The sequence below is a fragment of the Clinocottus analis genome, unplaced genomic scaffold, assembly GCF_023055335.1.
Source record: "Clinocottus analis isolate CAN_PGR_092001 unplaced genomic scaffold, fCliAna1.0.p SCAF_21, whole genome shotgun sequence".
Lineage (NCBI taxonomy): Eukaryota > Metazoa > Chordata > Actinopteri > Perciformes > Cottidae > Clinocottus > Clinocottus analis.
In genome coordinates, this window is record NW_027175943.1 from 5,503,426 (window position 1) to 5,516,213 (window position 12,788).

General features: G+C 45.6%; 1 protein-coding gene across 3 annotated transcripts in view; it reads left to right on the forward strand.

Moving 5' to 3' along the window:
- The first annotated feature begins 3,833 nt into the window (after positions 1-3,833).
- LOC137792640 (NACHT and WD repeat domain-containing protein 2) overlaps positions 3,834-12,788 on the forward strand; it is a 41,826-nt gene continuing 32,871 nt past the window's right edge. The window contains exons 1-2 of one of the 3 annotated variants that reach the window (XM_068588385.1): positions 3,834-3,935; positions 5,347-5,515. In XM_068588385.1, coding sequence (XP_068444486.1) covers positions 5,368-5,515 — 148 coding nt within the window. In that variant the 5' untranslated portion in view covers positions 3,834-3,935; positions 5,347-5,367. Of the gene's footprint in view, positions 3,936-4,222; positions 4,347-4,462; positions 4,654-5,346; positions 5,516-12,788 lie in introns of those variants that run through there. The other 2 variants (XM_068588383.1, XM_068588384.1) reach the window with 2 other exon arrangements.

The window sequence follows — 12,788 nt, forward strand, 5'->3', positions numbered from 1 at the left end:
TACCCCAAACATGTCCAATAGGTTGGTTTCCAACCAAACACCTGCACCGCTAACGACGCGTTAGCATTCTGACGTCAGCATTTAGCTCAAAGCACTGCTGAGTGTCAGCTCACGGAGGCTTGTTTTGCAATGGATGAACGCAAAGGTACACCCACAAATAGAATTGTGAAACTATGTTCACACACACACACACACACACACACACACACACACACACATGCAAAGTAAGTGATACCTTCCATACCGTCAGCCGACTGAATCAATATAATGAATTGCATCCCGCGGTAAAACATGCGTACGTGTGTTTACTTGGCGGGCGACTTTGCTGCTGACTTCATTTTGTCGATGACACCTGTTTTTGAAAACCTGGTTTGTGTTTGCGCCGATGCTGGATGGGAGATGTGCCATGTTTTGAGAGAGAGAGAAAGAGAGAGAGAGAGAGATAGAGAGAGGGAAACTGTTGCTGTGGCGCTCCGATTGGAATCCTGTCTTGGCTAATAGCGGGATTATGTTTGAGTCCTCCTAAGCCTGCTCTGCTGGGTTTTTTTTTCAGTTATAGCCGCGGTATCTCCTGGGTTTTGCGATGAGAGAGGAGTTACCGGATGTGTGAAGGTAAACATTGTCTGGAGGAAATGTGGAGGAGGACTATAACGCTCAAAGTGACCGGATCCTTTTTTTCTTCTCACACATCACAATCAAAGCGTTCTCGTTAATCGGTGTGCAGACTTTTCACTCATGAATAAACCCGGTGATTTGCAAGGTGCCAAAGTTAATCTGCTTTGCATAAATAAATTGGTAAGCAGCATCTGTTCCATCTACTAAGCTAAAAATGGAAGTCAGCTAATTATTCATACACTACTGACAAACCAGAACATGGAAATGAAATTAATAAAACGAAAAAAAAGGGCCCTTTTTATTTGAAAGGCAAATAAGATGAGGACGTGAAGCGGTAGTTGGGAGGGATCCGTGGTTGCAGAGGACGGCAGTGATGGTTTCGCCCGTACAAAAGTATCCAGTGCGATATGGAAATGAACGCCGGAGGGAAGGAATGAAGTGGGGTCAGAGTGCACGGTCACACCAGACTCGAGCGACGTCCCCCGAGCGCGATGGGACTCAAGGATGTGCTGAAGAAAGATCAGAAGGATCAGAAATATCTATAATATAAGAGTTTCTTCAAAAGGAATTAGGTTAAAATGATCTGCGATCACCACATGTTGAAGCACATTTGAGATGAAATGATATTTTGAGAAGATTAAATTGACTTTCTTCTTCGTGATGTAACGCCGAGCCTGAAAGGAATCCAGATCATTTCATGAGGAAACTCACTTTGGAATCAGTTCATTGAAGATATTAATTGGTGCAAAACTTAATTGAGTCAGATATAATTCTGTACACCTGATATGGGAGCAGAATATGCTGCATACACGCTGTGGATGTTTGGCTCTCTGTCCACCACTTTGGACTGAAATATCTCAACAACTATTGATTGTCATGATTCCTGGTCCCTTGAGGATGCAACCATAGTCATGGTGGCGATCCAGTGGCTTTTGATGTAGCGCCACCTTCAGCTCAAACTTTCAAGTTGGCCATTCGTTTGGTTTGTGACCTTCAACACAATGACTTCCTAGTCGGCTTCAGCTGAATTTTGTATTTAACGAATCACGTGATTTGGACTGTGCCCAAGTTTCCGATCAACGTTTCCAACCAATGACTTCAAACTCATCCCTTGATCTCTGAGTCGGCTAACTAAACATATCCCGTTGAGGTGATGGTGTGCTACTAATGGGTAGACATTCCCAACGAGCCTCCCCTGACTCCCAGTCCCTGCATTTCCTTTTCCAGCTAGAAACAAAAAACATCCGTCGCCACTTCGAGAAGTCAGTGCCTTTGCATGCATAACATGTGTGCACGTTCGCCAAGTAGAAAAGCCCATGTCTGTCCTTTGTGCCGGCGCGTCTCCCAGGTGACACGTCGCATCTTGTCACCGCGGTGACTCACACACTCGCTTGGAGTGGTCCAAGGTTCGGGGCGGCAGGAAAATGAGCACACGAAGCACGGGCGATATTCCCAACGACTCGCAAACGCTGTCAACATACTCCAACGCGCAAACACACACGCGCTCAGACACTCACCCAAAGGTGTTTACTCACACTTAGGTGCACCAGACTGGGGAGAAAGATGCTAAATGATTTAAGAAGCAGCACGGCCCCCCTGGAACATGCCAGAGCTGATACACTTTTACTGTTTTGAGGCCCCCTCCCTTCCGCTGAACACACACTTTTATTCCGCCTGCCACGTCACATGATGCCAACACTCTGTGAAAAGTGCATCCTTTGGTACGACCGCGGTGCAATAATCCAGCGCAGGTGCACTCATGATTAACTGACTGGGGATTACGAGAGCGGGCGGAACAATCAAGGAAGGAAAGGTCACGACACTGTTGGGAGCGAGGTCTGCTCGCTCCACTTGAGCTTTTCCGCAGTCTTGCATTTTGTTCTGGTGCGAGCGGTGGCCCTGCCGGCTGCCTGAAATGGGTCGGTGAGCCCGCATGCAGAGCCCTAGAATCGTCCTCGATGACCCGCAGCAGCGCATCAGTAAGTCGTCTCGCACCTTTCTTTTTGTCTTACGTATATAAATTTGGCATTTGCAGTCACGGCAATGTTTCCTCCAGGTTAAAATATGCCAGGAATAATCGTATATTTGAATGTTATTGCACATTAAGGTGCACTGTAGCTGCCCACGTGGTTCTGGTTGTAATGTGAAACGGCAGCGAGGGCGGTAGCTTCTTGCAATAGTCGGTGGCCATTTATGGTGTTAATAGATTTGGCACGATGAGAGGAAGTGTTGCTTACTTGCTCCCATTGTTTTCTATCATTAAAGATTGCACTGTTTGTTTGTGTTCATTATTTAAGCTCTGGATATGTTGAAACATGAGATGTGTGGATGCAACAATAAAAGTGAAGAAGTACCTAAAAGTGATGTCACAAAAGGTGTCATGATATTTTATACTCAAAGTCTTGCGTGAAATGCAAACCAAGGGTCTTTTTTTCCCCCTGTCTTTAGGCTCCGAGCATAACTTAAAAGCATTAGTGCAGAGGCTGAAGTTACGGTTCAGGCGACAGACTCACTCTTCATCAGTCAGAGAAATGCTTCCTGCTGCCCGCTCAACGCTGAGGAGGTGGAAGGGGGGGGAATATATGGTTCAGCGTTTCCCCCTCACGAGAACAGCACAGTAATCAATTCCGTTTAGTACAAATCCAATGCACTTAAACTTCCAGCGCGAATAACCAGAGGCTGTAGGTACATTTATCGATAAAGCAATTAATTCAAACTCCTCCCCCCCACCACCACCACCTCCTCTAGCCCCTCCCCTTCCGGAAAGCTGCTTCTCCCCCAACCGCGGTAAAAAATAAAAAAAAAGAAAGAAAGAAAGGGCACTCAGGTAACCAACAGGAACAATAACATTAAGATATCATAACAATGTATCATTTTAGTAACCTCAAGCGGCCATGAGAGGATAATGATTTGGATAATGTTAGTTTGAGTGGAAAATAAACCCCAAAACAAGACAGTGGAGAAAAAAAAGGGTTATTTAACTTTCGTGTGGATAACTTAGCTAAACTTTATTCGAAGGGGGGAGGGGCGACACCGCGACGTCTTTGTACCGGTAACGTTACTTTCCTTTTTTGTAAAGTAACGTGCTGCGACGTCATTTATTGACGACACCACACTGACGCTGACTCCGCGGTCCGGTGCAAAATGTTAACAGGGGGGTGAGCACCAGTCTGTCCGCCACAGAGAAGAGAGACAGGGAGGGAGATACGAGGAGCATCCAGAGCTCCTCCGTCAAGTGCCACCGAAAGAGGTACAGCACGACCGGAATTACCTTCAACGCCTTCAACGTAAAAGGGCAAATTCCGGCGATATAAAGCGAGGTGAGTAGACGGAGTCACGAGCACTGTCATTGTTTTGTGTTCGAAAAAAGAAAAGAAAATTAACGACAAGCATTTGTTGTTGTCGCTGTAAAGCTGTGTGAACATTCATAGCGAGGGGGGTGTAGCAAGCTGTGCGCTGGAAGTTGCGGTTTTATTTTGAAAATGCCAGCCGGCGGTCGCGCTTTGATTTTCTCCGGCTTCACGCGCTTTCTCCGGCTGTCAGACTCAGAGCTCGGTCGGGCTCGTAGAGACAGCAGGATGCCAAGGGGAGCACTCCGACCCACGGCGTCCCTTTCACCGTCTCCCGGCGTCGTCTCTCGGCCACAGAAACTCTAATGGGCGTTTTTATCCTCCCTTTACCGTCCTCGACGCTTGGATATTTTCGGAAGCCGCGAAATGAAGCGAATGAATGTGAGCAACAAGAAGTGTCCTGTTGTTGTGCCTCCTCTCTCTCTCTCTTCCTCTCTCTGTGGATGCTGTGCCTCTGGGTTTTTTTTTTTTTTTTAGTTGTCTATTTTCAGAGGATTCAATGTAGTGTTCTGTAGTGGACTACCCAACTTTCCGCTCGCTTTTTGTTGTCTCTTTTCGAGGTTTTCCCGTCTTTGAAACACAGATTTCAGGATAGACCAACTCCGGGAAAACCAGCGACTTGACATCTGCTCCTGGCGGAATAACCAATCGTTGCGGTTATTCGCCTTGACAAGCATCTCTTTCTGGGGTGGGAATGCGACTGATGCTTGCTCGTGTGTCCGAGTTGTGTGTGTGTGTGTGTGAATGTCGTGTCGTACTGGTTCTCTGTTTGTCCCACAGTGGCATGAATATCCACGAATGCGTCCAAGGACATGTATACAAATTACGCATGCACCGTGACGGTAGGAGGCTGTGCGTAATATCCTCGTACTGTATCTCCGTCACGACAACGCAAGTAGAACCACGTCCAATGTCACGCCTGTGGTTTGGAGAAGAGGCATAGCCACCTAAACTTACTTGTGTGTCGTGTGTGTGTGCGTGTGTGTCATGGGCGTTATGAGTATGGCAAGGTTTTGTCACGAGTAAAATATTCCCCAAAAAAATCCTTGTACATCTCACGTGAGATAACAAATCAAACTGACACTTCTTACAAAGTGCACTAATTAAAGAAAATGACCCTTTTTTTTGGGATCAAATAATGATATGCGTTTTGGTCCCAGAGGCGCATTTGTGCCCCCTGGAATTAAGTCAATGTCAGTAAACGTGTCCAAAGTTAGCAGCAAATTAAAAAGCTATTACATGCAGGGCCCACGCCTTTGCCATAATTAACGCGTCCCGTGTGTGTGTGGATGGATTGTGCGCGTGAAGCATGCACGTCTGGTCTGGCCATGTGCGCCCCTGGCCGCGCTAACGTGCCCTTTTTTTATGTGCGTGTGTGCAGCCACGCTGGAAGTCGCCCACCATGTGGCCGTCGGGAGTGGGGAGCAGGCAGCCCTGCCCGCGGGAGTCGGCGCTGCGCAAGGCGGCCATCAGCGGCAACATCAACGCCCTGCCGTACCACGTCCCCACCGGCCGCAGCGTCCGGGTCTTCATCTGTGCCAACCCCGACGGTAAGTCAGTGCTCCACCCCCCTCACACACACACACACACACACACACACACACACACACACACACACACACACACACACACCACCAGCTCCCCACCACACACACTCTTCTTCAAGCCTGCAGACCCTCACATTCCACAAGACACAGTTGTTGTGTGTTGTGACTCCTTTTTGAAATATGGTAAAAAAAAAAAATAAAAAAAAATAAATGACCCTTTGGGCTTTTTAGGACATGTTTGATTCTTTTATATTTGTATTATTTGAATTAATATTTTTAAGTATAGTGTTTTCGTAGCACACATATCATGAAGTCTTACTTGTTTTGACAGATTTTGAGAAATAATCCCAAAAAACAAATTGCAGCTATTAGGGCAAACAAATACAAAATGAAATAAGTCAAGCAAGTAGAAGGTCAATGCATCAGGATATGAAACATTTTCCAAGCATGTGATCTCGTGAGCCAGTATTGATTTAAGCCCATTTTGATGGGAAAAGCAGGGTTCTCCGATAAAGGTCTGACATACGATCCACTTAACCTTATGGAACAGCTGGAAAATATCTCAAATTAGGTTACGCTTGGCCATGTGACAACCTGGCAAAAAAATAAAATAAATTGGTGCATGATTTATTCCAATATGCCAAACGAAACAACGTATTGCTCGCGACAGAGAGTGCATGGTGTGAGCAGAGTGCAAGACAGTTGGGTTGTGAGGGAGACACCCAGTTGCAGCTCTGTATTTGAATATGCCCTCTGGGCAAGGGGGTAAAAATAGGCTCAGTAAAACTGGAGTAAACAAGGCAAGGGAAGTAGAGTAGGCTATGAGAGGGCATGAGAGCGAGAAGGAGGGCACGCCGGAATCAAAAAGAGAGGTCGCTTTTGTCGATAGATCACCGCCATTTGCTTGCCCTCACCGAGCAAATAATTGTAAACCTCAAAAAAGACTGAATTGACTCCGGGATTGTTGCGCTGTGACGGCGAGACGTCTGCCACCGTTTATCCACCTGTAGCTGACTCAGTCTTTCAGACCTTCCCCGACCGCAGCGCAAATTTAACGCTCCATTCAACGGTGTGGATGGAGAAGAAGAAAAAAAGGACGAGGGGAGGCTATTCCAAGTAGTTCTTTTCACACCGGCGGCACAAACGGAAAGAGACACAACACGGCCGGAGCTGCGAAAAGAGCTAATTTGGATGTGCTGTCTCCAGTGAAGCGAGTTGCTGGTATCCAGTGTCATTTTTTTTGCTTCGGCAAAAGGCGCAGAGCATCGCTGATCCCCCTCGCTTTGATCAAATCACATTTGCATGAAGGTATTCTTTGCATCTATTTGTTTTCTCTTCAGCTCTCAGGCGATTTTACTCCATTGCAGTGTTCCAGTTTGAACCGTAGTCGGTTTCTGAACGCATTGAAATGGCTTCCTAAAAAAAGTTTGTGGCCACCTTCAATGTGCTCATGAAGAAATACCGTTACTCACAACATGTGACCCAGGTCTGCCCTCAGTCCTGCTGCAAAACCACGTTGCTCCCTGTTCACTAGAGGGGGCTGTCCATGCACTTATTTAATAGCATTCACCTTACTGTACATGCAGAATGTGGTCAAATCAGACAGGCGACCAATCACATCGCTCCAATGGCTACCGATCCCGTTCTGATGGTATCCAGTAACAACGTGTGTGTGTGTGTGTGTGTGTGTGTGTGTGTGTGTGTGTGTGTGTGTGTGTGTGTGTGTGTGTGTGTGTGTGCGCAGCTGTGTGGCTCTCAAAGCACACAAATGAAAACGGTTTCAATTTGGCTGCGCCATCGGATTCGCTCCTCTGATCCGCTCTTTACAGAGACCTCCCTTTAAACAATACTTTAGTAAAAGCACATTGTCTTACCCAGAAGAGAGTAGTTTGAGTCATCAGCACCGCATGCAGACGCTATACATTAGGAGGCTCACTCCTCAATGTATTCCAGAGTGTTTGCCAAAAACGTAAGCTAAACAGCTCATTTGAGTGGATTTACATCCTCCTTCCATAACGTTAATGAAACACTCAAGTTCTTGGCTCAGGTGGATGAATCTGTTCGTGTGTGTGTGTGCTTGTGTGTGTGTGGCCACAGTCGATCAATTAAAAACCCAGATATCTGTTCTTGCCAGTAGCCAGACGGCAGCAACAAACCAGAGAAAAGCTTAAAGTGATTTATTTGTGTGTTTGTGTAAGCCTGTGTCCTCTGTCAATAGTGTATGTGTGTGTGTGTGTTTAGTCGTAGAGATCCATATAAGCATATCTGGACTCCATTACCTTGCTGTAGTCACCTCGGGGGCTTTGGTATCGGTTGTGTGCAATAGGCCGCTACATGTATGCAAGCTATCACTTAATAAGCCGTTTAAAGTTGATAAAAGCGCGAGGCCTTAGGGATGCGATGCATAAAATCCATCCGCCCGTCCAAAGCGCCATCATCAAGGCCAAAGCATGTCACCACGGACACCACTAATTACATCCTAAATCACCCCGCAATCATTCCCACTGTTTCAATTTACGCTATTTATCTTTTTCAGTTTGTGTTGTATGGGTTTCCAGCTCAGACGTCCGTAATCCAATGGTCTTTTTTTTTTTTTTTTTACTTTCCGAACATCTCCCTTTCTCTCCGTAATCATCCACTTTTTTGAATTGAGTCTGGTGAAAGAGAACAATGGAGAGAGTGGGAGAGGTGGAAAGGCGGACAGAGGGAGAGAGGACGGGTGGAAAATACTGTGTCAAGGGTGGCTTTTGTTTAATAAATTGCTTTTCAGGGGCTGGTGATTTTATTTTTTGGGGTGAGCACAGTCCCCGTTCTGCGCAATGTGAAGTTTATGACGTGTTTGTTAGCTTTATTTCGTCTCCCCTTGTGTTGTCCTGCACCCCCCCCCCCCCCCCTTTCCCTCTCTTCTCCTGAAGGGAGAGAGAAATTTCACTCTGACTAGTTTGGCAGCAGCTTTTAGTGACCTCTCAGAGTGCTGGGGAACAATCCTGCACCCTCAGGACATCGTTTTGACAATTTCAGCAGTTGCCCTCACACACTCGCCACACTCCCTGGGTGTTTGGACCATTTCGTGGAACATGCTGTAAAAAAATATCTCATCAGGGAATGATTGCAATGGTTGCAAGCTGCCCGCTGGATACACCTGAATAAAATTACACCGCGCTTATCCACTTATAACCAACATAATTAACCTCGAGAAAGCTAGTGTGGTTTATAACTAATGGGGGTTTTATGTGCACACCAAGAGCTCTTCTGGGGAGAGTCTGGAGGCTTAATGCTGATCATCGAGATTGAAAATGAACAAAATCTTCCCAGTAATTTATAATATGTTTCGTTCAATGTCTTCCTGGAGGGTATATTCATTTTTTTTGCTACTTTTAAAGTCTTGCCAAAGTGGGACACTCTTTAGTTTTGCTCATGAACATTTTGCTCCATCGAAGGTGTCATCCAGATCGCCATATGTTTTACTCCTCATTGTGCATATTCAGGGCTTCCAAACTGTAGTTTCCGGAGTTTTTCTTATGTGAAAAGAAAGAATATGTTGATGAATTTCACAAAACTGAGAAGTAACAACTTCCCTTCAAAAAATACAATGAATATTTAACACGTCTCTCACACTTTAATTCTCCTTGGAGTATAATTCTCCTCACTTCTCGAGATCCCGCCATATCAAGGACACTGACAGAAAAGTCTGAGTGCATGCAAAGATTTATCATCCTAAATAACACCATTTTTCAAGATTAAAAATGAATACTGAACTTGGAAAATATAATGTGATGATCTGACTACGAGGTTCCTCGTGAGGTATAAAATAAACGTGATAAACACTTTACCAAAGCTCCTTATGTTACAAAACGCAAACACCATCACAAGCTTATCACCTTCTCCTCAACACTTGATATATTTGCTTCTATTAATTGCTGGAAACAGAGGTGGTATAATGTTGATCGCTGTAAAGCAATATTGCACGTTTAATTGTATTACTGTAAATTTGACACGTGAATTAATATTTAAATAAATATACAGCGTTTCATTCTACTTCATTTGAATCAGCTTCGAACCAACAGAAACCTCAGCCGGATATAAGACCATGTCCGCCGTATTTCTTTCAGACTTCATTTCAAAACACATTTGGCAGGAAACAAACAGACCTGGCAACCCTGCGTTAACCTCGTCGGTCAATGATTTGTCTGAGGTTGTTACAAAATATCTGCATTCATGCCCTGACGTTGGTAAGAACATGTCAGTCCTAACGTCCATCCCCAATTCCATGTCTTCAGCCCGGTTTATGTATCAGCGTAGCATCGCATCATTGTCCAACCACAAGAATAGAACCGGCGAAATATTGGATTTTTGCCAATATCCAATACTTCCATACCCATTTTGTCTAATTCCGATGTACACGGGTATTTATTTCCACTAAACCGCAGAGACAATGAAGTCGCTCCTGTAGAGGAATTAGCATTCTGGTATTGTTATGCCACCGTTATCCTGATGAATGCAGACATGCAAACACAATGTTTCCACGATGTACACACTCACTGTGCAGGATATGAAAACGACTTCCAGCTCATGTAAAACACGGCGTAGTCACTTTGCTGTGACGCGTCCTGAGCAGAAACAGAAATGTTTACAGCAGCACAGCCCCGCGCTCCTCCCTCCCCTCTCCATGTACACTCACTGGCAACAAATGTCAAAAAAATAAAGGATAATACTGAGTGACGTTTAGAGAGAATGAAGAAGACACCAGTCGACATCAGTCCTACTTCCCATCCTCCTGCTTCCACTGGTGTGATTAGCTGCCTGGAGGTAGCGCTGATAGAGGGAGGAGGGGCTGTTTTCTCTCAGCCAGTAGTTAAATAGATGGTTAACGGGGGCCTGCGCTTGTATAGCGCCTTTCTAGTCAACCGACCACTCAAAGTGCTTTAACACCCCATGTCATCCGTCATCCGTTCCAACAATCCACTACGAGCCGAGGCCGGCGCTTGTTGTTGTAGCGGTTAGCAGCGGCGAGCATGCACAGGTGCCACCTGCCGCACTCACACACCGAGGGCTGAGGGTCTTCCCCTAGGACACGTCGGTACGGACTAGAGGGACCCCCCGGGGATCGAACCGCCGATCCTCTGATTGAAGGACGACACCGCTTTGTGTGCGTGTGTTTGTGTGTTTTTGTCGAGGAGCTCAGAGAGCAGAGCAGATGCTTCAGCGAGATAATGAATGACTTTTTTTTTGTACTGATAAAAAAAAAAAGACGCTACGTACTTTATAATTTAGCCCTAGTTGGATCTATAATACCGGGTTTCGGTTCCCGTCTTTACGTAGAAGTCATACAAAAGGAAATATTAAAGTCCGGCTCGTGCCGATCTTTCATTTTCAAACCGTTATCTGTCGATACCGATGATGTGCTGCTATCAATGCGCATCCCCGAGAACAAAATTTGACATAAAATCCGACGCGTTTGATAAAATCGCGGCTGATTGGACCATCTGGGGGTTATGTCAGGAGGCGAGAGATTTTAATCTTAAATCTACAAGATAACGCGAGGTGTCCATGGTTACAGACTCTTGACAATCAGTCATCGCGGCGAGGCTGTAATTGGGCTGTAAAACGTGTAGTGTGTTCCCGGCATGAAGACTGTTCCCAAGGCAACAGCTGCTAGCACAGATGTTACCCAATGAACTTGTTATAGTACATCTCTGTGTTGGGTAGAGTAACACCGGTTCTCCCTGCAACCACTCTATGGTTATTTAATCATGCACAATTTAGGTTACTGGCAGAGAAACAGGGAAGTCCCCATCACTGTTACATCCAGTCATCACCATGATTTACTGTGAAGGGTTTTTTTCCCCCCCCCCCAACATCAAGTGGTAGCACAAAAAGCTCCAGTGGATTTCCCTCCCCATGATTCAGTGGTACTCTGATCCAACGCGAGGGTCTCCCTGTGCTCGGGAAATGCAGGAACATCTGGCCTTTACGGATGGCCGATTTACACAGCAACAATTTGCCTTTAGCGTCTTCCAGGTCATTCGGTATCGATTTGCTCACTGACTGCGCGTTTGCATAATTGCCGTTCAGCCTCGGCTCTGCACACGAGAGAGAGAGAGAGAGTTTGTGCGGCCGCACCGAGCGACACGGACAAGTTTTTCGAGCAACGGCGCTGAATAAACTGAAATATGCAGCGATGAGATGCTGCGCTCGGCAAGACAAGTGAGAGGGAGAATGGCATGAATTTGAACGAAGGCTGCAACAAAAGATGCAAATTGATTCATCTGTTAATAATTGTTCAGTCTATAAAAAGCAACTAAATGCATTGTATAACCATAATATGTGCATATGTGTACACTTGACCTGCACAATAATTGAATATATATGCATCTGATTGGACGATCAGCTGACAACCAGCCGGTTTCGACAAGGGGGCGATCTGAACTAATGACACCACTGATCCATGAAAATATACTCAAGCGACCATCGAATTATGATTGCAAATATCTTGCAAAAGGATGTTGCGGATATCAGTAATGAATATCCAGTCGAGCTAACAGGCTAAACGCTTTATCCAACAGGGACGCCGTTTCTGGAGGCAGACATTTCAGAGTAGCATATTTCTGATTGTGATGAACCCTTTAAGCACCTCAGATACACACACACACACACATGCACACACACACTGTAGCGTGCGTGTCAATGTGGATGACCACCGTGTTACAGCGTCGGTCTATCTGCAGAGACACTTGTCTTGTTGACTTCTCCCTCTCTTTTAATCAGAGATCTCCAAGCTGCCGTGCATACCGAGAGCCTCTGGAGTGTCGTATCTTGAGGAGAGCAGAGTGATTGCTTTGTCAGAGCCTCGTTGATGATGACCGCTATCTAGAGGATTGAAGCACCAGCTGAAGCAATGTCAGCGTTTGGTTTAGCTGTTTGGCTTTGTTGACAATTGCTGCCTCTTTCAACAAAAAAAAAAAAAAGGGGCAAACAATCGCTAGCTTCAGTTTTTCAAATGTGAGGATTTGAGGATTCATTGCACTGGGAATTGGATATATTTGGGATTGGAATGTAGGTTAGATGAAGCAAACCTTATGAAGATGTAAGTCTTATGGCCTGTTTCACTTGAGTCGCCTTTTAAAAGACTAAACGACGATTGGAAAATGAAAAGGATTGACGGCAATCGCCCTTGTGTTGAGTATGAAGGGAAGACGGAAGCGACGTGAACCAACATTTCACTTTGTTTCCATGTTGAAGCTACAGCCTGTGTTCTTCGGAGGAGGGAGGAGGA